This window comes from Pleurodeles waltl, chromosome 1_2 (genome assembly GCF_031143425.1).
Source record: "Pleurodeles waltl isolate 20211129_DDA chromosome 1_2, aPleWal1.hap1.20221129, whole genome shotgun sequence".
NCBI classification, from domain to species: domain Eukaryota; kingdom Metazoa; phylum Chordata; class Amphibia; order Caudata; family Salamandridae; genus Pleurodeles; species Pleurodeles waltl.
Window position 1 is genome coordinate 144,058,014 of NC_090437.1, and position 22,494 is coordinate 144,080,507.

Sequence of the window (22,494 nt, forward strand, 5' to 3'; positions counted from 1 at the left end):
CATATCAATGTCCGTGCACCACTGGTCCAAAAATGCATGGGCGAGGCCCACAATAGATACCTGTCGACAAACGGAGAGAACACTGCTGAGGCATCAGATAGAAATACAACAGGCACCTGTCCTGCCATTTGATAAAGTGTTGTTTTGACCAATGACTTTGTGTTTCACCACTGCGCATATTAGTCGCTCAATGTTCACCAGTAGCACATGGTATGTTTTGTTCAGTTTAGCCGCCTATTGGCTTTGACATGGCATTAGCCATTACTTTCTGTATTCAGTTTAGCCGCCTATGGGCTTTGACATTGCATTAGTCTGAATTCTGCCTATTGGCTTTGACATGGCATTAGCCATTACTTTCTGTATTCAGTTGAGCCGCCTATGGGCTTTGACATTGCATTAGCCATTACATTCTGTATTCTGCCTATTGGCTTTGACATGCTGTATCCAGTCTAGCCGCCTATTGGCTTTGACATTGCATGCCTATTGACTTTGACATGATGTATTCAATTTAGCTGCCTATTGACTTTGACATGCTATTAGATATTCTGCCTATTGGCTTTGACATGATATCATATATTACATTTTGTATTCAGCTTAACTGCCTATTGGCTTTGACATGATATTATACATTACACTTTGTATTCAGCTCCGCTGCCTTTTGGCTTTGACATGATATTATACATTGCATTTTGTATTCAGCTCAGCTGCCTATGGGCTTTGACATGATATAAGACATTGTATTTTGTATTCAGCTTAGATGCCTATTGGCTTTGACATGACACTAGACATTGCATTTGATATTTAGGTTAGCTGCCTATTGCCTTTAACATGACATTGCATTTGATATTTAGGTTAGCTGCCCATTGCCTTTAACGTGGAGTTCTGTATTTTTCCAAGCTGTGTATTTGCACCAGAGAACCAAGATGTTTTGCTCTCACAGTAGACTAGACCTGATAAGAGAGAGTACATGGGCGTCGTTTCTCTTCCCTTGAGCTTGGGAACAGGAGTAGTCTTGGAGACCTGGCCAGTCTCCAAAAGGCTTGCTCAGTTTCCCAGGTCTGAGAGGAGGGGGCACACCTTTGTAACGAATGTAACAGGCTGCAGAGAGTCAGATTCGAATCTGCCGGACCTCGTGCTGGAGCTTGGCACCAGCTGCCAGCATCCCGTGTGGGTAGATGACACTCTTTCTCGCGGCTGACAGGGGTCATCAGCTTGCAGACCTTAGAAAGATGTAGCTGTAAATAGTTCCCACACGGTGAAGTATTTGTTTTGCTTTGCATTCAATATCTTATAAATATAACCTGCTGTGTATATTGCAAACTGATATATTTTGTTTGATTAACGCGGACTTGAAAGCTACTAATTCGTCATTCATTCATAAACATTGTGGTTGGGGAAGAATAAAATAACAATAAAAGTCTTCTTTGACCTCAGAAGTGCATTTCTGTTGTGTTATGTTAGTGCTTAGAAACTAAATAAGAGGAAAGCACTACAATTGGTACCTGGAGTCGTGGGGTCGGTCATTAAGAGGTGATTAAAGGGGTTTGACGAGTTAGTAGATTTCTAAGTGCACACTTTAAAAGTGTAATTGTTTTTTGTTGTTTGGAGAATTACAGAAATTGTTTTCTGTTTGGAGAATCACAGTAGCACGGCAGACCATGTCTGAGAATACATGTGTTGATGAACTGCCTGATGGTGCTAAGAAAAACTGTGAATTGTTTTCTGTTTGGGGAATTACAGAAGAAAATGCATGTGTAGCTAAAAGGCCTGATGTTGTTTTGAGAAATAATTCCCATTGTATATATGTAGAAAAAGTGTGTTTTGGAAGTAATGATGACAGAAAGGTCTGGATACCTTTATCTGCTTACAGAGAAATGCAGGAGAAATGTAGGCAGTTGGAACATGAAAATAGGAATTTACGTGAGCAAATTAGCCCGACTGAAAGTTATAAAACTGCTGTTTTTGAAGAATCTTTCTTGTCCCATTCCAGTAATGAGGGGGTTAAGACAGCTCCGAGCTGCACTGAGTTTCCGTGTGAGCCAGGGTTTTTGGCAGCCAAAATGCATTCCTTAACTGATAACACGGACGAGAGAGCTCAGAATGTGATTTACGAGTTACCGTTGCAAAATGCACAAGTAAAACGAAGGATTTTAGAGCAAGACACCCCGAGTTTCATTAGCTTGTTTGATTTTTGGAAAAAGAATAGCCCTCATTTGAGAGAAATCCTAACACTTTTGTACATGGTCACTGTGAAAAATAATATGCAGCTGCGCGCGTGTGATTTGGCAAATGAAATAATGCAGACTTTAGGTTTCTGCGCAGTGCAAGAAGGAAATACTTATGTACATTTAAATCAAGGAAAGAAAATAGTGCCCCTAGCTAGAATCATACAATGGATCTGGTACTTGCAAGACAGGGCTAGAGTACCACAGATAAAAGAGTTACCAATGAAATTGTGTGCACCATTTGAATTCGTGTCTACTGAAGATAAAAAGCATGTTTGTTTTACTGATGATTCATTGACTGAAATGTTGTTTTCTGGCACCGTAGAAGGAACAGCGTTGTATAATGTGTGTCAGATTTTAAAGCAAGAGCTACGTGAGATGTGTCATTTTTACGCTGATTTTTGGTTCTTTGATAATGTTTTAGCCACATGGCTTGTACCTAACTGGTTCATTTACCTTGCTGATGTTAATGAGAAAAATGCAGAGAGAGAAGTGTTCACCCAGAATTCTGCCTTAGTGGGGATGGCTATGTGGGTGCCCCAGAAATGTGAAAAGGCCACTTACAGGTGGGCAGAGATGAGAGAGATGCACATTCCCCTAGATTTGATAAAAACTGTGCAGCACGCACAAAAGCAATCTGTCATGCAAGCAGTCACAGAGCAGTTGGGGAGAGGAAAGTTACCAGAACAGAAATGGCAAATTGATCAGGTTTTAGGGAGAGTGATTGCTGCAAATTACCAAGGAAAAATCGAAATTATGCTGATACCTAGAAAAGAATCTGATTCATTCATACAAATTGGAGACAGAATGGCCCAAATTGACAAAAGTGCAGTGAATGGAGGTTTGGTAAAGAAGGAGTCTGCCCCAGCCCTTCTCACAGTGCAAGAAAAGGGAAGCTGTGGCGCAGCAGATAAAAACCTCAGTGCTGATGTGTGGGCTGAAGCCCCAAGTGATCCTCCAGAACCTGCAGTGAATATAACAAAGGGCCCCAAAAACGTCCTGCTGATTATAAAACAGGGAAAGAAAGAGGAAGGGTGCAGTTTAAATGAAAAATGTTATTTGCAAGAAAAGTCATACTTGTTTCTTTTGCAGATCCTACCACGTTTCGCCACTGTCCCTGAGTGTGCTGCGTGGTCCCCCTTCCGGTGTGTGCGTGTGGGGTCGGGGAAGGGACCGAATCCCCAACCTGAACCGGGCTGAGTAAAGTGCCAGCACCATGGATCCATTTTGCGCAAACTGCGCCTTCAGTTCAAGTTCAACTTGTTTGCTGTGTTTTTTTTTTTTTCCCTCTCGTATGGAACTCTGACTTTTGCTTATCTTCCAGCAAACCTTTCAGGTGGACCGTGCACCTTTACATGAGCAGAACTCATGCCACATCAAATTGCTAACACTGTTGAATTAGAGACTCATTCAGAGAAAAAAAAAAAAAATTGCCCAGTCTTTTCTGTATAGATGTATCTGATGTGAAAGGTTATGAGATCAATGTGTTAATTCACTTCTATTGCTTTACAGGGATTGCTTTGATCATTGAAATTTGATTTGCTGATAATGTTTTTTTTTGTGCTGATGTTTTTTGTTTTTGGTTTGACACAAGAGATATGTGAAACAAAAATTCATTGGTCAAAGGGCGGAATGTCCTGCCATTTGATAAAGTGTTGTTTTGACCAATGACTTTGTGTTTCACCACTGCGCATATTAGTCGCTCAATGTTCACCAGTAGCACATGGTATGTTTTGTTCAGTTTAGCCGCCTATTGGCTTTGACATGGCATTAGCCATTACTTTCTGTATTCAGTTTAGCCGCCTATGGGCTTTGACATTGCATTAGTCTGTATTCTGCCTATTGGCTTTGACATGGCATTAGCCATTACTTTCTGTATTCAGTTGAGCCGCCTATGGGCTTTGACATTGCATTAGCCATTACATTCTGTATTCTGCCTATTGGCTTTGACATGCTGTATCCAGTCTAGCCGCCTATTGGCTTTGACATTGCATGCCTATTGACTTTGACATGATGTATTCAATTTAGCTGCCTATTGACTTTGACATGCTATTAGATATTCTGCCTATTGGCTTTGACATGATATCATATATTACATTTTGTATTCAGCTTAACTGCCTATTGGCTTTGACATGATATTATACATTACACTTTGTATTCAGCTCCGCTGCCTTTTGGCTTTGACATGATATTATACATTGCATTTTGTATTCAGCTCAGCTGCCTATGGGCTTTGACATGATAAAAGACATTGTATTTTGTATTCAGCTTAGATGCCTATTGGCTTTGACATGACACTAGACATTGCATTTGATATTTAGGTTAGCTGCCTATTGCCTTTAACATGACATTGCATTTGATATTTAGGTTAGCTGCCCATTGCCTTTAACGTGGAGTTCTGTATTTTTCCAAGCTGTGTATTTGCACCAGAGAACCAAGATGTTTTGCTCTCACAGTAGACTAGACCTGATAAGAGAGAGTACATGGGCGTCGTTTCTCTTCCCTTGAGCTTGGGAACAGGAGTAGTCTTGGAGACCTGGCCAGTCTCCAAAAGGCTTGCTCAGTTTCCCAGGTCTGAGAGGAGGGGGCACACCTTTGTAACGAATGTAACAGGCTGCAGAGAGTCAGATTCGAATCTGCCGGACCTCGTGCTGGAGCTTGGCGCCAGCTGCCAGCATCCCGTGTGGGTAGATGACACTCTTTCTCGCGGCTGACAGGGGTCATCAGCTTGCAGACCTTAGAAAGATGTAGCTGTAAATAGTTCCCACACGGTGAAGTATTTGTTTTGCTTTGCATTCAATATCTTATAAATATAACCTGCTGTGTATATTGCAAACTGATATATTTTGTTTGATTAACGCGGACTTGAAAGCTACTAATTCGTCATTCATTCATAAACATTGTGGTTGGGGAAGAATAAAATAACAATAAAAGTCTTCTTTGACCTCAGAAGTGCATTTCTGTTGTGTTATGTTAGTGCTTAGAAACTAAATAAGAGGAAAGCACTACAGCACCTCAGGGGGAAGGAAAGGGGGGGCACCTCAGCCGGATTACAGCACCACGCCAGATCCACGACGGGGGTCTATGCCCACTGTTCCGTCCTGGGGAGTGCAAAGCCACAGTCTCTCAAGTCCATACAGTGGGTGGTTTGCCCACTGTTCCATCCTGGGGAGTGAAAAGCCACAGTCTCTCAAGTCTCTACAGTGGGTGGGTTGCCCACTGTTCCATCCTGGGGAGTGCAAAGCCACAGTCTCTCAAGTCCATACAGTGGGTGGTTTGCCCACTGTTCCATCCTGGGGAGTGAAAAGCCACAGTCTCTCAAGTCTCTACAGTGGGTGGGTTGCCCACTGTTCCATCCTGGGGAGTGCAAAGCCACAGTCACTCAAGTCCATACAGTGGGTGGTTTGCCCACTGTTCCATCCTGGGGAGTGCAAAGCCACAGTCTCTCAAGTCCATACAGAGGGTGTGTTGCCCACTGTTCCATCCTGGGGAGTGCAAAGCCACAGTCTATCAAGTCCATACAGTGGGTGGTTTGCCCACTGTTCCATACTGGGGAGTGCAAAGCCACAGTCTCTCAAGTCCATACAGTGGGTTGTTTGCCCACTGTTCCATCCTGGGGAGTGCAAAGCCACAGTCTCTAAAGTCTCTACAGTGGGTGGGTTGCAAACTGTACCATCCTGGGGAGTGCAAAGCCACAGTCTCTCAAGTTTCTACAGTGGGTGGTTTGCCCACTGTTCCATCCTGGGGAGTGCAAAGCCACAGTCTCTCAAGTGGATAACAGCCTCCACTGGTTCTGGAGGGGGAATGGTGCCCACACTGCATTAGGCTCCCCGTGACGGTTCCTGTTCCGTCACAGTCCCAGCTGTACATGGGAAAACGATTCTTGATGTGGCGGTGTTTCCTTGTTCAGCGGTTCTCTGCCCTGTTCAGCGGTCTTCACCATGGCGGTGATTTCCTTGTTCAGCGGTGCTTTGACATGGCGGGCTCTGACCTGTTCAGCGGTTCTCTGCCCTGTTCAGCGGTTCTTTGCCCTGTTCAGCGGTCTTCACCATGGCAGTGATTTTCTTGTTCAGCAGTGCTTTGCCGTGGCGGGCTCTGACCTGTTCAGCGGTTCTCTGCCCTGTTCAGCGGTCTTCACCATGGCGGTGATTTCCTTGTTCAGCGGTGCTTTGCCATGGCAGGCTCTGACCTGTGCATTGGTGTGTGGCATGGCGGTCTCTCATTGCCCAGCGGGGCTGTGGCAGCCGGGGCCCTCCAGGGCACTGACTCCGGCGGTGGTCTCCTGACCAGTGACGATACTCCTGCCCTCCTGGGCACTTACTCCGGCGGTGGTCTCCTGACCAGTGACGATACTCCAGCCCTCCTGGGCAATGACTCCGGCGGTGGTCTCCTGACCAGTGACGATACTCCTGCCCTCCTGGGCAATGACTCCGGCGGTGGTCTCCTGACCAGTGACGACGGTGCTGGCGGTGGCGTCCCGGCCGCCGGGGAGGATGGCGCCCTTCTCTGCCATGCTGCTCTCACCAGACTGTGCAGACTTCTTCTGGCACTTCACCACCTTTGGAGGAGTCACAGCTGACTCTGCAATCCCCCTGGGACCCTTGTGAGCAGTTTTGCCGCCAGGAGTCTTCAGCCTGTCCCGTCGGCGACTTTCCAACTTGAGATGCTTTACAGGGGGTGGACTGGCAATGCTTTAGCTCCGTGTCACACTGCCTGCCCTGGTGGCCGGTGCACTCCACACACCTGTAACACGCACTACTGGTACTGGAGTCTTTTTTGGCTGAGGCGCTACTAGGGGACTTATGAATTGGAGGGGTAGGGATGGGGGCAAAGAGGTCAACGTTGCTGAGGGAGAGTTTCTGACGAACACTGGGATGGGTAGCTGGAGGGGGTCTGGGAGTGGAGGAAGAGGAGGTGGTTGTAGGAGGTGTCACTTTAGGTGTTTTGGGTGCAGGTGCAGGTACTGGAGGCTGTCGTGAGGTGGATGGATGTTGGATGTGTGGGTGCCCGCGTTTGTGTACTTTGGGAGGGGGCGTCACAGACACACTGGGAGAGGACACAGGGGACGTGTAAATGGTAGTGGGGGTGGTGAGTGCAGGTGAGCGGGGTGTGGTGCTGGGTGTTCTGGTGCGAGTCCTAGTTCCTGTAGATGTAGTGCATGCAGGTGAGAGTGTAGACGACCCTGGGAGGGAGGTGGGAGATGACGAGGAGGGGGACACAGTGGACGCAGTGGATGTTGGTGTGTCTGTATGTGGGTGATGCTTGTGTGAGTGCCTGTGGGATGTGTGGTGCCTATGTTTGCCTGAGCTACTTTTGTGTGTTGAGGTGTATGCATGCTTGTCTGATGGTGTGCTTGGGATGGGCTGGGGTACAGGGGATTGGGTCTGGGTGGAGGAAGTTGGAGGGGGGAGGCTAGACACAGGGACAATGGCTGCCCTCAGTGCAGAGGCCAGAGATTGCAGGGTTCGATGATGGGCAGCCTGACCAGAATGAATGCCCTCCAGGAATGCATTAGTGTGTTGCAACTCCCTTTCTACACCCTGGATGGCATTCACAATGGTAGACTGCCCAACAGTGAGTGACCTGAGGAGGTCAATGGCCTCCTCACTGAGGGCAGCAGGGGTGACAGGGGCAGGGCCTGAGGGGCCTGGGGTGAAGGTGATGCCCACCCTCCTGGGTGAGCGGGCACGGGGGCGAACGCTGAGGGGCTGCTGGGAGGGCGGTGCTGGTAGGGGAGGTGGCGGCTGTACCTGTAGAAGTGTGGGGCACAGATGGTGCCGCCACCACAAGGCAGCTCCCATCGGCGGACGAGTCCGTGTTGCTGGTTGGTGATCCGGTGACCGACGTGTAGCTCCCATCGCCCTCTGTCCCACTGGTGCATTCTTAGTCCGTGGTGTGGCCCTCCATGGCCATGTGAGATGCAGCTCCCTCGTGCTCTGGTGCCACTGTACCTCCGCCTGATGATGCTGATGCACAAAAGTACAGGGAGAAAAGAAAAAGGGGGGGGGGGGGACGACAGAAGAAAGACAGGTTGAGTGCATGGCTTACCGATACCGTTGGCGGACAATACAGACACAGGAGCCCCCTGCATTACGCCGTGCTCTTGGCCTCTACAGATGCAATTCCTGGGATATGGCCTACATCGCGATGGTGGACATCTGCACACATGGATGCTACAGGGGCATGTATACCTGTACTTCGCACTCTCCTGCGGTGGGGTGGAGTGGCACATGGCCTGCATTACGGAGGGGCCTAGCCTATGGAAGTCGCCCTGGCCTAGGGAAACCCACAGCCCTCCTCCCACACCCAGACCCCTCAACTGCGCGCAAAGTCCCCAGAATGAGGGTGTACTCACCCCCTTGTGTCTGCTGTGATGCCCTCAAGCTCCCATCCAACTCAGGGTAGGCCACCGCCAGGATCCAGAACATCAGGGGGGTCATGGGGCGACGGGCACCCCTCCCACGTTGGGAGGCCATCCCCAGCTGAGCCTCTGCCATCTAATTGCTCCAGCGGCGAATGTCCTCCCATCTTTTCTGGCAGTGGGTGCCCCGTCTCTGGTGGACCCCCAGGGTCCGGACGTCCTTGGCGATGGCACGCCAAATGTCCTTCTTCTGGTGTGCGCTGACCTACATGACATGCACAGAGGAAGAAGAGAAGCCATTAGCAAGAGCACAGTCGAAGTGAGTGGCCCACATCCCTGCCCTTGCCATGTGGCACATGCATTCACAGTCCTTCATGTTCACTGCACTCTGCCTCCTTCCCTCTTACAACCAGCCCTCTCCACACAGGCATAGCCCCTACAACGTGCTCCCTGTGTACTTACCTGTTGGTCTGGAGGACCGTAGAGTAGCGTGTACTGGGGGAGGACCCCGTCCACGAGCTTCTCCAACTCCTGAGCAGTGAAGGCAGGGGCCCTATCCCCAGACGCAGCAGCCATTGTCTCTTCCAGACCGAGGTTACAGCAGCACTTGCAGTGTAGGTCCTCTCCTGTCGAAGATCAGGTATCGAGTGATTCAACAGATAGAAAATGGCGGTCACGTCCGCGGCGGTGACGTCCGCGGCGGTGCGTATCATCACCGGCGGCGCACTTCATCATTGGCTCCTGGGACCCATTGGGTCCAATGTTAACCAATGCAGTATTGCGCCGCGGTCTTCGACCGCCTACCGCGACGGTGTACAACACCAGCGCAGTTACCTCACATCCCATTGTCCCACTTTAGAGGTCAGGCAGCCGCCATTTCAGGGGCACACATGGCTTCATTTACAACTGCGTCACACATACCTAGGCCTACACTCTACACACATACAGGAAGATTTTTGTCTTTGGTGTCATGTTCTGTGTATCTGTGGGTACAGACCTGGGATTTTGTTGACTCTGTGGTCGCTGTTGTCCTTCCTAGGCACCGTCAGCTGGGACATTTGAGAAGATGGCGGAATCCTCCGGTGTACCGACCGCTGGTGGACCTGTTGACAATGGAGGAGCGACATTTACTCATCACCTACAGGTTTGACCGTGCCACTATCCAGGAACTATGTACCCAGTTGGAGCCAAACCTGATGTCACCAATCCGCCATCCCACAGGAATCCCCCCTCAAATGCAGGTGCTATCAGTGCTCCATTTCCTTGCAAGTGGATCTTTTCAGACAACAGTGGCCATGGCATCAGGGATGTCCCAGCCTCTGTTTTCAAACGTGTTGTCCAGAGTGTTGTCTGCCCTGCTGAAACACATAAGGAGCTACATCGTTTTCCCTCAGGTGGAGGATTTGGCTACAGTGAATGGTGACTTCTATGCCCTTGGACATATCCCCAACATCATAGGTGCTATTGATGGGACCCATGTAGCTCTGGTCCCCCCCACAGGAGTGAACAGGTGTACAGGAACAGGAAGAGTTATCATTTGATGAATGTACAGATGGTATGTTTGGCAGACCAGTACATCTCACAGGTAAATGCTATGTTCCCTGGCTCAGTGCATGACGCCTACATCCTGCGCAATAGCAGCATCCCTTATATGATGGGTCAACTCCAGAGGCACTGGGTGTGGCTATCGGGGGACTCTGGTTACCCCAACCTGTCCTGGCTATTGACCCCAGTGAGTAATCCCAGGGCCAGAGCAGAGGAACGTTACAATGAGGCCCATGGGCGGACTAGGAGGGTGATCGAACGCACCTTCGGCCTACTGAAGGCCAGGTTCAGGTGCCTCCATATGACAGGTGGTTCCCTATTCTACTCACCAAGGAAGGTGTGCCAGATCATCATCGCCTGCTGTATGCTTCACAACCTGGCTTTGCGACGCCAGGTGCCTTTTCTGCAGGAGGATGGTCCAGATGGTGGTGTTGTGGCAGCTGTGGAGCCTGTGGACAGTGATGAGGAGGACGCTGAGGAAGAAGACATAGACAACAGGGGGTCAGTCATACAGCAATATTTCCAGTGACACACAGGTGTGGTTAGCAACGTGTGTCATCTGCTTGCATCCTTCAAGGACTTGTGATGTGTGACATAGGTATGTTGGCTTTACAATTGGAATTGCATGTTGACACTGTCATTGATTATACATATTTAGCAAATCACAGACTGACTGCAGATTGTTTTGTGCTTCAAGGGTGTTTATTTAAGTGCTCAAAAATGGAGGGGGGTAGTAATATGGTGATGGGGGACGGTGGAGGAATGTCCATGGCTGAGTCCAGTCCGTTAGTCACACAGGTGCACTGCCCATATGGGCATAGGAAGTGGAGCTGGGGCAGTTTCAGTATGGACAGGGTAACAAAGTGGGACAGTGGGAGGACAATCAGGGAGGTCTCATTTCCTGGCGGGGGTCTTGCCATCTTGCTCTGTCCTGTTCCTGGATCTCAGGGACCGCTTTCGGGGTGGTTGTCCATCTGCAGGGGGTGGGGTGCTGGTGTGGTGGTCCTGTGGTGGGGCGTCCTGTCCACTAGCGCCGGCGGAGGTGGTGGGCAGTTCATCGTCCATGCTAGTGTCAGGGGCCCCTTGGAGTGCCACGATGTCCCTCATGGTTTTTTGTATGTCCTTCAGCACCCCTATGATGGTGCCCAGGGCAGAGCTGATGGTTCTGAGCTCTTCCCTGAACCCCAAATACTGCTCCTCCTGCATGCGCTGGGTCTCCTGAAACTTGGCCAGGACCGTCGCCATCATCTCCTGGGAGTGGTGGTATGCTCCCATGATGGAGAAGAGGGCCTCGTGGAGAGTGGGTTCCCTTGGCCTGTCCGCCCCCTGTCGCACAGCAGCCCTCCCAGTTCCCCTGTGTTCCTGTATCTCCGTCCCCTGGACCATGTGCCCACTACCACTGCCCCCAGGTCCCTTTTGTTGTTGGGGTGGTGGGTTATCCTGGGTTCCCTGTAGTGGTGGACACACCGCTGATTGACGTGTCCTGGGTACGGAGGTATGGGCCCGCTGGGTGGGTGCTGTGCTGGTGTGACCAGAGGGAGGAAGGTCAGTGTTGGGCTGTGCCTGTGCAAGGGGAACCGAATGTCCCGAGACCCACGATGGTCCGGGCTGGTCATCAGGATCTAGTATGGCAGAGCTGCTGTCGTCACTGTGGGCCTCTTCTGTGGGTGGAGTGGAGTTGTCTGGACCCTCCGGTGTGGTGACATTCCGTAGTGGTCCTGCAGGGATATAAGAGCATGATTATTGCATGTGTGTGTGTAATGGTGTGCAATGGGTGGGTGTGCGTGTACCCCAGTGCAAGCATTCCTGTGTGTGGTTTTGTGTGATGAGGGTTAGGGGGTTGTTATGGGTATGTGCAGTGAGCATGCTTTGGTGAGGGGTGACCATGGTTTGTTCTTGCATGCTGGGCTTGGTGTTGGGATGGGTGGTTTGTGTTATGAGTACATTAGTGAGGAGTTGGAGTGATAGGGGAGGGGGTGAGGTGGGGGTGTGTGATAGCATGCAGGTAGGGTGGGGGATATGATAATTGAGATTTAACTTACCAGTGTCCATTCCTCCACCGACTCCTCCGAGGCCCTCTGGATGCATGATGGTCAAGACTTGCTCCTCCCATGTTGTTAGTTGTGGGGGTGGAGGTGGGGGTCCGCCGCCAGTCCGGCTATACCGCGATGTTGTGCCTGGAGACCACTGAACACACCTTCCCCCGTAGGTCGTTCCACCTCTTCCTGATGTCCTCCCGATTTCTTGGATACTGTCCCACCGCGTTGACCCTGTCCACAATTCTTTGCCATAGCTCCATCTTCGTGGCTATGGATGTGTGCTGCACCTGTGAGCCAAATAGCTGTGGCTCTACCCTGTAGGATTTCCTCCACCATGACCCTGAGCTCCTCCTCGGAAAACCGGGGGTGTCTTTGGCGTGACATGGGGTGGTGTAGGTGATGTGTGGGGTGGTGCAAGTGTTGATGTGTGTGTTGATGTGTAGTGGTGTGTGGTGTTTTGTGCGTGTAATGTTGTATGGGTGATGGTGTGGTGTGCCCCTGTGAGATGGGGTTCTCAGTTGCTGTGCTCTCTGTCCATCTGGCCTTCATCTGTGAATTGTGATCGTAGGGGTTTGTGGGTGATGTGGGTGTGTGTTTTATATTGTGTTGGGTGTGTGGGAGTGTTGTTTGTATGTGTATCAGGTGTGTGTATTTTGATTTGTCCAATGTGGCGGTGTTTTGGAGATGTGTGTGTATTTTGAGCGCGGCGGTGTGTACCGCCAATGGAATACCACGGTTGAAAGACTGCTGCGTGGATTCGTGGGTCGTGATAGTATGGGCGTGTTTCTGTTGGCGTGACGGTGGAGGTTTTTTTTTCGCCAGTTTATCACTGACCTTTGGTGTGGCGGTCTTGTGTGGGTGTCTGAATTTCGGCGGATTCCGAGATGTGGGTCATAATAGCTGTGGCGGAATTCTGTGGCCGCGGCAGTGTTTTGGCAGTCTTCTGTACGGCGGTAAGCGCCTTTTACCGCCAATGTTGTAATTAGGGCCTATGTGTCTGTTTAAAACACAGTGCAGCACACATTTTAAGTGGGAAAAGGTAGAAGAAATAAAAGCATTTCTCCTTATTACACCTTCTTCAAAGTGGTGCTATTTTTGGTGTAAAATCCTGTCTACTGTTGTTAGTAGATAGGGTTTTGTTTCAAGAAACATGGCTGGTGTAATGGTAACACCCATGTACCACCCATGGAATGGCTCCTTGATACAGATTAATACAAAGGAACACTTTGCAATGCTTTGGGGGTCATTCTGACCCTGGCGGTCAGTGTTAAAGCGGCGGCCAACCCGCCAACAGGCTGGCGGTCCAAAAAATGGAATTCTGACCCTGGCGGGAACCGCCAACACAGGCCTCCGCTTTAACACTCCGACCGCCACGGCGGCACAAACAAACAGCGCGGCGGTCACCGCCAACAGACAGGCGGCAGACAATGTACCGCCCACCCTATCACAACTCACCAATCCGCCACCTTTTCCGGGGCGGGAGCCCCGCCGATAAAAACACGGCGGAAACAGACATTTCCAATGGAAAACGCTCACCTCAACACACTCCACGCGGAATCGGGACAGCATGGAACCGGAACTCCACATCCTCCCAGCCATTGCCTTCCTGCTCTTCTTCCAGGATCACGAACGTCGCCGCAGACGACAACGGTGAGTACTGCACCTACGACACGGGGGAGGGGGGAGGAGGAAAGGTTACGGGCACACACATACGCCACACACCCACCCCCACCCTCACCCCCACCGAAATACCTACACACCAATGCAGATTGAAAAGTCAGAGTGACACCCCCAAACTCCCAAAACAAAAATGCAAAGACAAAAGGCAATGATTGTAAAAATAGAACTATATTACATCAATAATTAAGTATAGCGAACTTACCAATATATAAAGAATTAATACACATCTAGAACTATATATATACAAGTAGCAAAAGTCCGGCACAGTTTTGCAAAGTCCAAATGTCCGTGGGCCAATGTGCACCAACACATGGGCCAAGCCCACACACGAGATCGAGTCCATTGGAGAGAACACTGCTGGGGCATCACAAAAATAAAAAACTGGCACCTCAGGGGGAAGGGAAGGGGGGGCACCTCAGCCACATGAGTCCACGACGCCAGATCCACGAAGGGCCTCCATGCCCACTGTGCCATCCTGGGGAGTGCAAAGCCACAGTCTCTCAAGTCTCTACAGTGGGTGGATTGCCCACTGTGCCATCCTGGGGGGTGCAAAGACACAGTCCATCAGGTGGATTACAGCGGAGCGGTGCTTGACAGGAGGGCCCAGCGGAGCGGTGCTTGAGATGAGGGCCCAGCGGAGCGGTGCTTGACAGGAGGGCCCAGCGGAGCGGTGCTTGACAGGAGGGCCCAGCGGAGCGGTGCTTGAGATGAGGGCCCAGCGGAGCGGTACTTGAGATGAGGGCCCAGCGGAGCGGTGCTTGACAGGAGGGCCCAGCGGAGCGGTGCTTGACAGGAGGGCCCAGCGGAGCGGTGCTTGACAGGAGGGCCCAGCGGAGCGGTGCTTGAGATGAGGGCCCAGCGGAGCGGTGCTTGACAGGAGGGCCCAGCGGAGCGGTGCTTGACAGGAGGGCCCAGCGGAGCGGTGCTTGAGATGAGGGCCCAGCGGAGCGGTGCTTGACAGGAGGGACCAGCGGAGCGGTGCTTGACAGGAGGGCCCAGCGGAGCGGTGCTTGAGATGAGGGCCCAGCGGAGCGGTGCTTGACAGGAGGGCCCAGCAGAGCGGTGCTTGAGATGAGGGCCCAGCGGAGCGGTGCTTTACAGGAGGGCCCAGCGGAGCGGTGCTTGACAGGAGGGCCCAGCAGAGCGGTGCTTGAGATGAGGTCCCAGCGGAGCGGTGCTTGACAGGAGGGCCCAGCGGAGCGGTGCTTGAGATGAGGGCCCAGCGGAGCGGTGCTTGACAGGAGGGCCCAGCGCAGCGGTGCTTGACAGGAGGGCCCAGCGGAGCGGTGCTTGACAGGAGGGCCCAGCGGAGCGGTGCTTGACAGGAGGGCCCAGCGGAGCGGTGCTTGAGATGAGGGCCCAGCGGAGCGGTGCTTGACAGGAGGGCCCAGCGGAGCGGTGCTTGAGATGAGGGCCCAGCGGAGCGGTGCTTGACAGGAGGGCCCTGTTCAGCGGTGCCTGTCTTGGCGGGGCCCTGTTCAGCGGTGCCTGTCTTGGCGGGGCCCTGTTCAGCAGTGCTTCTCACGGCGGGGCCCTGTTCAGCGGTGCTTCTCACGGCGGGGCCCTGTTCAGCGGTGCTTCTCACAGCGGGCCGTGTTCAGCGGTGCTCCTCACGCCGGGGCCCTGTTCAGCGGTGCTTCTCACGGCGGGGCCCTGTTCAGCGGTGCCTTCACGGCGGGGCCCTGTTCAGCGGTGCTTGTCTTGGCGGGGCCCTGTTCAGCGGTGCTTCTCACGGCGGGGCCCTGTTCAGCGGTGCTCCTCACGGCGGGGCCCTGTTCAGCGGTGTTTCTCACGGCGGGGCCCTGTTCAGCGGTGCTCTTCACGGCGGGGCCCTGTTCAGCGGTGCCTGTCTTGGCGGGGCCCTGTTCAGAGGTGCTTCTCACGGCGGGGCCCTGTTCAGCGGTGCTTCTCACGGCGGGGCCCTGTTCAGCGGTGCCCTTCACAGCGGGGCCCTGTTCAGCGGTGCTCCTCACGGCGGGGCCCTGTTCAGCGGTGCCTGTCTTGGCGGGGCCCTGTTCAGCGGTGTCTGTCTTGTGTTTCGAGTGAACCACACCTGGCCAATACTTCCTGCTCAGTCAGCATCGGACCTTTCCGTTGCGGGGCCCTCCTGTGATGGAGTCCTGGGGCCCTGGGTCTCCTCCGATACCCCCGGAATGGGGCTGGTGGGGCCTTCAAGGCCATGCCTTTTGCGCTTTGCTGCCCTTGCCCTCCTTGGCAGACTCTCCGTGGCCCTTGGCTCCCTTACCCGCTTACCCGATGTGGCAGGTGACGGTGCAAGGCTACCCTCCTTGGGGGCAGGCGTATCAGGCCTGTCGCGCCTGCCCTTCAGTTTTTTGCTCCTCTTCCCAGGGGGGGGGGGGGGCTGGCTGTGCCTTTGCTGCTGGCCGATGTCCCTGCACAAGGAAAGGGCGGACTCCAAAAACCAGCCACGACGTTCTTGGGAGTTGCTGGGCTGGTGGTGGCTGAGGTGTTTTTGGAACTCTTACTAGATGGAGGGGGTGGGTCAGGTGAGGAAAAGAGGTCCAGTTTATAGAGGATTAGTTTTTTAGGAGCCATGGGAAGGGTAGCTGGAGTGGGTATGGGAGTGGAGGAAGAGGATGTGGTTTTAGGAGAGTCAAGTCTGGTGTCTTTGGGTGCAGGTGCTTGTGCTGGAGGCTGACGTGAGGTGGATGGCTGTTGGTTGGGTGCCGCCTCCGTTTGTGTGGTTTGGAAGCGGGGGTGACAGACACACTGGGAGAGGACACAGGGGACGTGTACATGGCAGTGGGGGTGGTGACTGCACGTGTGCGGACTGGTGTGGAGGGTGTGCTGGTGATGGGTGTACTGGCTGATGGTGGTGTGCATGCAGGTGTGAGTGTAGACGTCACAGGGAGGGAGGAGGGAGACGAGGAGGTGGGGGACACAGAGGAGGTAGTGGCTGTTGGCATGTCTGCATCTGTATGTTGCTTGTGTGAATGCTTGTGTGTTCTGTGGTGCTTATGTCTGGATGAGCTTCCCTTGGGTGTTGAGGTGTGTGCAGGCTGGTCTGTAGGTGTGGATGGGATAGGCAGAGGAACAGGGGAGTGGGACTGGGTGGAGGGAGTTAGAAGAGGGAGGCTGGAGACAGGGACAATCGCTGCCGTCAGTGCTGAGGCCAGAGCGTTGAACGATCGCTGATGGGCAGCCTGACCCGAATGAAGGCCCTCCAGGTATGCATTGCTTTGATGCACCTCCCTCTCCACACCCTGGATGGCATTCAAAAGGGTAGACTGCCCAACAATGATGGTCCTCAGGAGGTCAATGACCTCCTCACTGAGGGCAGCAGGGGTGACTGGGGCAGGGCCTGAGGTGCCTGGGGCGAAGGAGATGGCCGCCTTCCTGGCCGTGCGGGCACGGGCCGAAGGCCGAGGGGCTGCTGGGAGGGCGGAGCTGGTGCGCTGGGTGGCGGCTGTACCTGTAGTATCGGTGGGCACGGATGTTGCCGCCATGCAAGGGAGCTTCCATCCGAGGACGTGTTGGTGTCACTGACGTCTGCACGGGTCCCCGTGGTGGAGCCCCCCTCGCCCTCCGTCTCACTGGTCATGTCGGAGTCCGTTGCATGGCCCTCCGGGGCCATGTGAGATGCAGCTCCCTCTTGCGCCGATGCCACTTCTCCTCCACCTGATGATGCTAATGCACACAATCACCGAAAAACAAAGAAAATGGGGGGGGGGATGGACAAATAAAGACAAGTTGAGTGCATGCATTGGGGACACTGTTGGCGGAGAGGACAGACGCAGAAGCCCCCTGCACTACGCTGCACACTTGGGGTACACTACTCATTCCCTGGGACATGCCCTACAAGCCTATGGGCGACAACTGCCCACACAGAATACACAGGTCCATGAATAGCGTTACTAGGCACCCTACAGAGGTGGGGGGCGGGGCACAGGACCATACCTCACGGAGGGGCGTAGCCAACAGAAATCGCCCTGGCCTAGGGATACCCACAGCCCTCCTCCCCCACCCAGGCACCTCCACTGCGTGCAAATTTAGCTGAATGTGCTGGTACTCAACCCCTTGTGTCTGCTGTGATGTCCTCAAGTGCCCATCTAAATCGCGGTAGGCCACCGCCAGGATCCGGGACAGGCAGGGGGGTCAAGGTACGACTGGCACCCCTCCTAGGTTGGGAGGCCATCCCCAGCAGAGCCTCGGCGGTCTTCCTGCTCCCGCGGCGGATGTCCTCCCACCTCTTGCGGCAGTGGGTGCCCCGTCTGTTGTGGACCCCCAGGGCCCGGACGTCCTTGGCGATGGCACGCCAAATATCGATCTTTTGATGGGCGCTGACCTATGTGACATGTACAGGGGGGAAAAGAAACATCATCACTTTTCTGCATGCTCGATGTGAGTGGCCCCCCCTCCCCAAACTTGCCAGGTGGCACATGCTCTCATCTGTCATGCCATGCATTCGTAATTCGCTCCCCTCCCCTCCATCGTACATCCACCCCACTCATCACAGGCATTGCCCACTATGCATTGGCCCCCGTGTACTCACCTGTTGGTCTGGAGGACCGTAGAGTAGCGCATACTGGGGGAGGACCCCGTCCACGAGCTTCTCCAACTCTTCGGAACTGAAGGCGGGGGCCCTTTCCCCAGTCGCAGCAGCCATTGTTACTTCCAGACCGAGGTCACAGCAGCAATTGCAGTATAGGTCCTCTCCTGTGGATGGTCAGGTCTCGTGTGATTAAGCAGAGAGAAAATGGCGGTCACGCCCGCGGCGGTGCGTACCGCGGCGGTGCGTACCGCGACCGCCGGCGCACATCGTCATTGGCTCCTGAAACCCATAGGGTTCAATGTTAACCAATGCTGCTTTGCGCCGCGGTCTTCGACCGCCTACCGCCACGGCGTGCCACGCCAGCGCAATGACCTCACTTCACATTGTCACACTTCACAGGTCAGGCAGCCGCCATTTCAAGGGCCCACATGGCTTAATTCCCACTGCGTCACACATGGCTAGGCCTTGCATCGACACTCATACAAGCTATTCAATCCAGAGAGATTTGTGTACTGTGCAGGCTGTGGGAACTTACCTGTGGGTTGATTGACTCTGTGCTCCATGTTGTCCTTCCTAGGCACCGTCCGCTGGGACTTGCGTGGAGACGGAGGAATGTTCCTGTGTACAGACCGCTGGTGGACCTGTCGTCAATGGAAGAACGACATGTCATACTCACCTACAGACTCAACAGTGCCACTATACAGGAACTGTGTGCCCAGCTGGAGCCAGACCTGATGTCACCCATCCGCCAACCCACAGGGATTCCGCCTCTAGTGCAGGTGCTGTCAGTACTCCATTTTTTGGCTAGTGGATCATTTCAAACTACAGTGGCCATTTCATCTGGGATGTCTCAGCCTATGTTTTCAAAGGTATTGTCCAGAGTGTTGTCTGCCCTGATGAAATACATGCGGAGCTACATCATATTCCCTGAGGTGGGTGACTTGCCTACAGTGAAGGGTGATTTATATGCCCTTGGACACATTCCCAATATCATTGGTGCCATTGATGGTACCCATGTGGCTTTGGTCCCCCCCAAAGACAATGAGCAGGTGTACAGGAACCGAAAAAGTTATCATTCTATGAATGTCCAGGTGGTCTGTTTGGCTGACCAGTACATCTCCCATTTAAATGCCAAGTTCCCAGGGTCAGTGCATGACGCGTACGTCATGCGAAATAGCAGCATCCCTTATGTCATGGAACAGCTACAGAGACAGCGTGTGTGGCTAATTGGTGACTCTGGTTACCCCAACCTGCCTTGGCTATTGACCCCAGTGAGGAATCCCAGGACAAGGGCAGAGGAACGGTACAATGAGGCCCATGGGCGTACTAGGAGGGTGATCGAGCGGTCCTTCCGCCTCCTGAAGGCCAGGTTTAGGTGCCTGCATATGACAGGTGGATCCCTAATGTACTCACCAAAGAAGGTGTGTCATATCATCGTGGCCTGCTGCATGCTTCACAACCTGGCTTTGCGACGCCAGGTGCATTTCCTGCAGGAGGATGGTCCAGATGGTGGTGTTGTGGCCGCTGTGGAGCCTACGGAGAGTGAAGAGGAGGAAGACGAAGAGGACGACACAGACAACAGGGACAGAGTGATACTGCAGTATTTCCAGTAACACACAGGTAGGAATCTACTCCTGCATTTTATTATATCTGTAACAGTACTGGCTCTCTACTGTCTGACCTTTCACCCCAATGTATGGTAACTTAGTTGTGATTTTGCCTTTCTATTTCAGTGATGTGGTCCCCACGGAGTGGCCTCTGGTTTATTTCCCCATGGACTACCGCTGTGTGACACTGGTATGTTGTCATCACAATGTATTTGGACATTTTTGGTTGGTTATATCGAATACATTTGGTTTAGAAAAATAAATAGCAGACTCCTGATGGTTTTTGTGCAATAATTGTGTTTATTGAAGTGCAAAAATTGGTGTATAGTTCAAAAAGGGTGATGGGTGATGGTGGAGGCATGTCCATGGCAGAGTCCAGACTCACGTTCGCACAGGTGCATTGTCCATATGCCTGTGGAAGGTGGAGCAGGGGCAGTTCAAGGTTGGACAGGGTGAACAAGTGGGACAGTGGGATGACATCCGGGGGGATCCGTGCATGGCGGGGGTCTTGACATCCTACTCTGTCTTCTTCCTCGATCTCAGGCCTTTCTTGCAGGGTGGTTCATGTTCTGCAGGGGGTGGGGTCCGGGTGGGCCGTTGCTGTTGTGTCGGGGCCTCCTGACCACTAGCGCCGGCGGAGGTGGTGGGCTGTTCTTCCTCCATGCTAGTGGCAGGGGCCCTTTGGGGGGCCACATGGTCCCGCAATGTGGTGACAATCTGGTTGAGTGCCACCACGATTGTACCCATTGCGGAACTGATGCTGCGCAGTTCTTCCCAGAACCACATGTACTGGCCCTCCTGCATGGCCTGGATCTCCTGGAACCTGGCCAGGACCGTCGCCATCGTCTCTTGGGAGTGGTGGTACGCTCCCATGATGGTGGTGAGGGCCTCTTGGACAGTGGGTTCCCTAGGCCTGTCCTCCCTCTGTCGCACAGCGGCCCTCCCAGTTCCCCTTTGTTCCTGGGCCTCTGTCCCCTGGACGGTGTGCCCACTACCACTGCCCCCAGGTCCCTGTTGTTGTTGGGGTGGTGGGTTGCCCTGGGTGCCCTGTAGTGGTAGACACACCGCTGCTTAACCTGTCCTGGAGACAGAGGCATGGGCCCGCTGGGTGGGTGCTGTGCTGGGGTTTCCAGAGGGGGGTAGGTCTGCTGTGGCCTGTGGCTGCCTGAGGGGAACCGACTGTCTAGATGTCCCCGATGGGCCGGGCTGGTCATCAGGTTCTAGGTCGACAGAGCTGCTGTCATCACTGGGGGCCTGTTCTGGGGGTGGGATGGACATTTCTGGACCCTCCGGGCCGGTGTCTTGGCGTTCGGGCCCTGCAGGGGTAAAAGAGTATGGTTATTGCTTCTGTGTGTGCCATGGCGTGCGAATTGTGGGTGCCCTTGTCCCCCAGTGCTGGCATTCCCTTGTGGGAGGAGTTGTGTGGGTGGTTTGGGGGGGGATAGGTATGTGCAGTGGTCATGCTTAGGTGATGGGTGTCCATGGTTTGTGTTGGCATTCAGGGGTTGGTGTTGGTTTGGGTGGGTTGTGCTGGTGAGACATTAGCAGGGAGGATATGTGCTGGGGGGTTGGGGGTGAGGGTGGGGGTGGGGGTTGGCATGCTGGTGGTTGGAGGGGGGGAAGTAGTTGAGATTAGACTTACCAGAGTCCATTCCTCTGCCTACTCCAGCGAAGGCCTTAGGATGGAGGATGTTCAAGACCTCTTGCTCCCATGCTGTGAATTTGGGTGGAGTGGGTGGGGGTCCGCTGCCAGTCTTCTGCACAGCGATGTTGTGTCTTGACACCATCGCCCGCACCTTCCCCCGTAGGTCGTTCCAGCGCTTTCGGATGTCTTCCCGATTTCTGGGATGCTGTCCCACAGCGTTGACCCTGTTGACGATCCTTTGCCATAGCTCCGCCTTCCTGGCTATTGTGGTGTGCTGCACCTGTGTGCCGAAGAGCTGGGGCTCTACCCTGATTATTTCCTCCACCATGACCCTGAGTTCTTGGTCCGAGAACCTGGGGTGTCTTTGGGGTGCCATGGGGTGGTGTGGATGAGGTGTGGGGTGGTGTTTGTGGTGATGAGTGTAGTGGTGTGTGGTGTTTTGTGCGTAGATGTAGTGTGGGGGATGATGTTGGGTTCCTGTGTGTGTTGTGGTTTGCGTTCCCTGTGCTCTCTCTCTGTGTATTGCGCCTTGTCTCTGAATTTCGATTTGTGGGGGTTTGTGGGTGATGTGGGTGTGTGTTTTATATCGTATTGATTGTGTGGGAGTGGTGTTTGTATGTGTATCAGGTGTGTGTATTTTGAATTATCCAATGTGGCTGTGTTTTGTAAAGGTGTGTGTATTTTGAGCGTGGCGGTGTGTACCGCCAATGGGATACCGCGGTTGAAAGACCGCCGCGTGGATTGGTGGGTCGTAATGGCATGGGCGTATTTCTGTTGGCGTGATGGTGGAGGTTTGGTCATCTCCAGTTTATCGCTGACCGCTGATGTGGCGGCCTTCAGTGGAGGTCGGGTTTTTGGCAGTTTGGCAGTTGTGGGTCA

General features: G+C 53.2%; 1 protein-coding gene across 1 annotated transcript; it reads left to right on the plus strand.

Annotated features, from left to right (window-relative positions):
• The first annotated feature begins 361 nt into the window (after positions 1-361).
• Positions 362-5,175, plus strand: LOC138297957 (uncharacterized). The gene is made up of 2 exons (XM_069236839.1): positions 362-2,791; positions 3,318-5,175. The coding sequence occupies exons 1-2, from the start codon at positions 1,659-1,661 to the stop codon at positions 3,427-3,429; spliced, it is 1,245 nt and encodes a 414-aa protein (XP_069092940.1). The 5' UTR covers positions 362-1,658; the 3' UTR covers positions 3,430-5,175.
• The last annotated feature ends 17,319 nt before the right edge of the window (positions 5,176-22,494 follow it).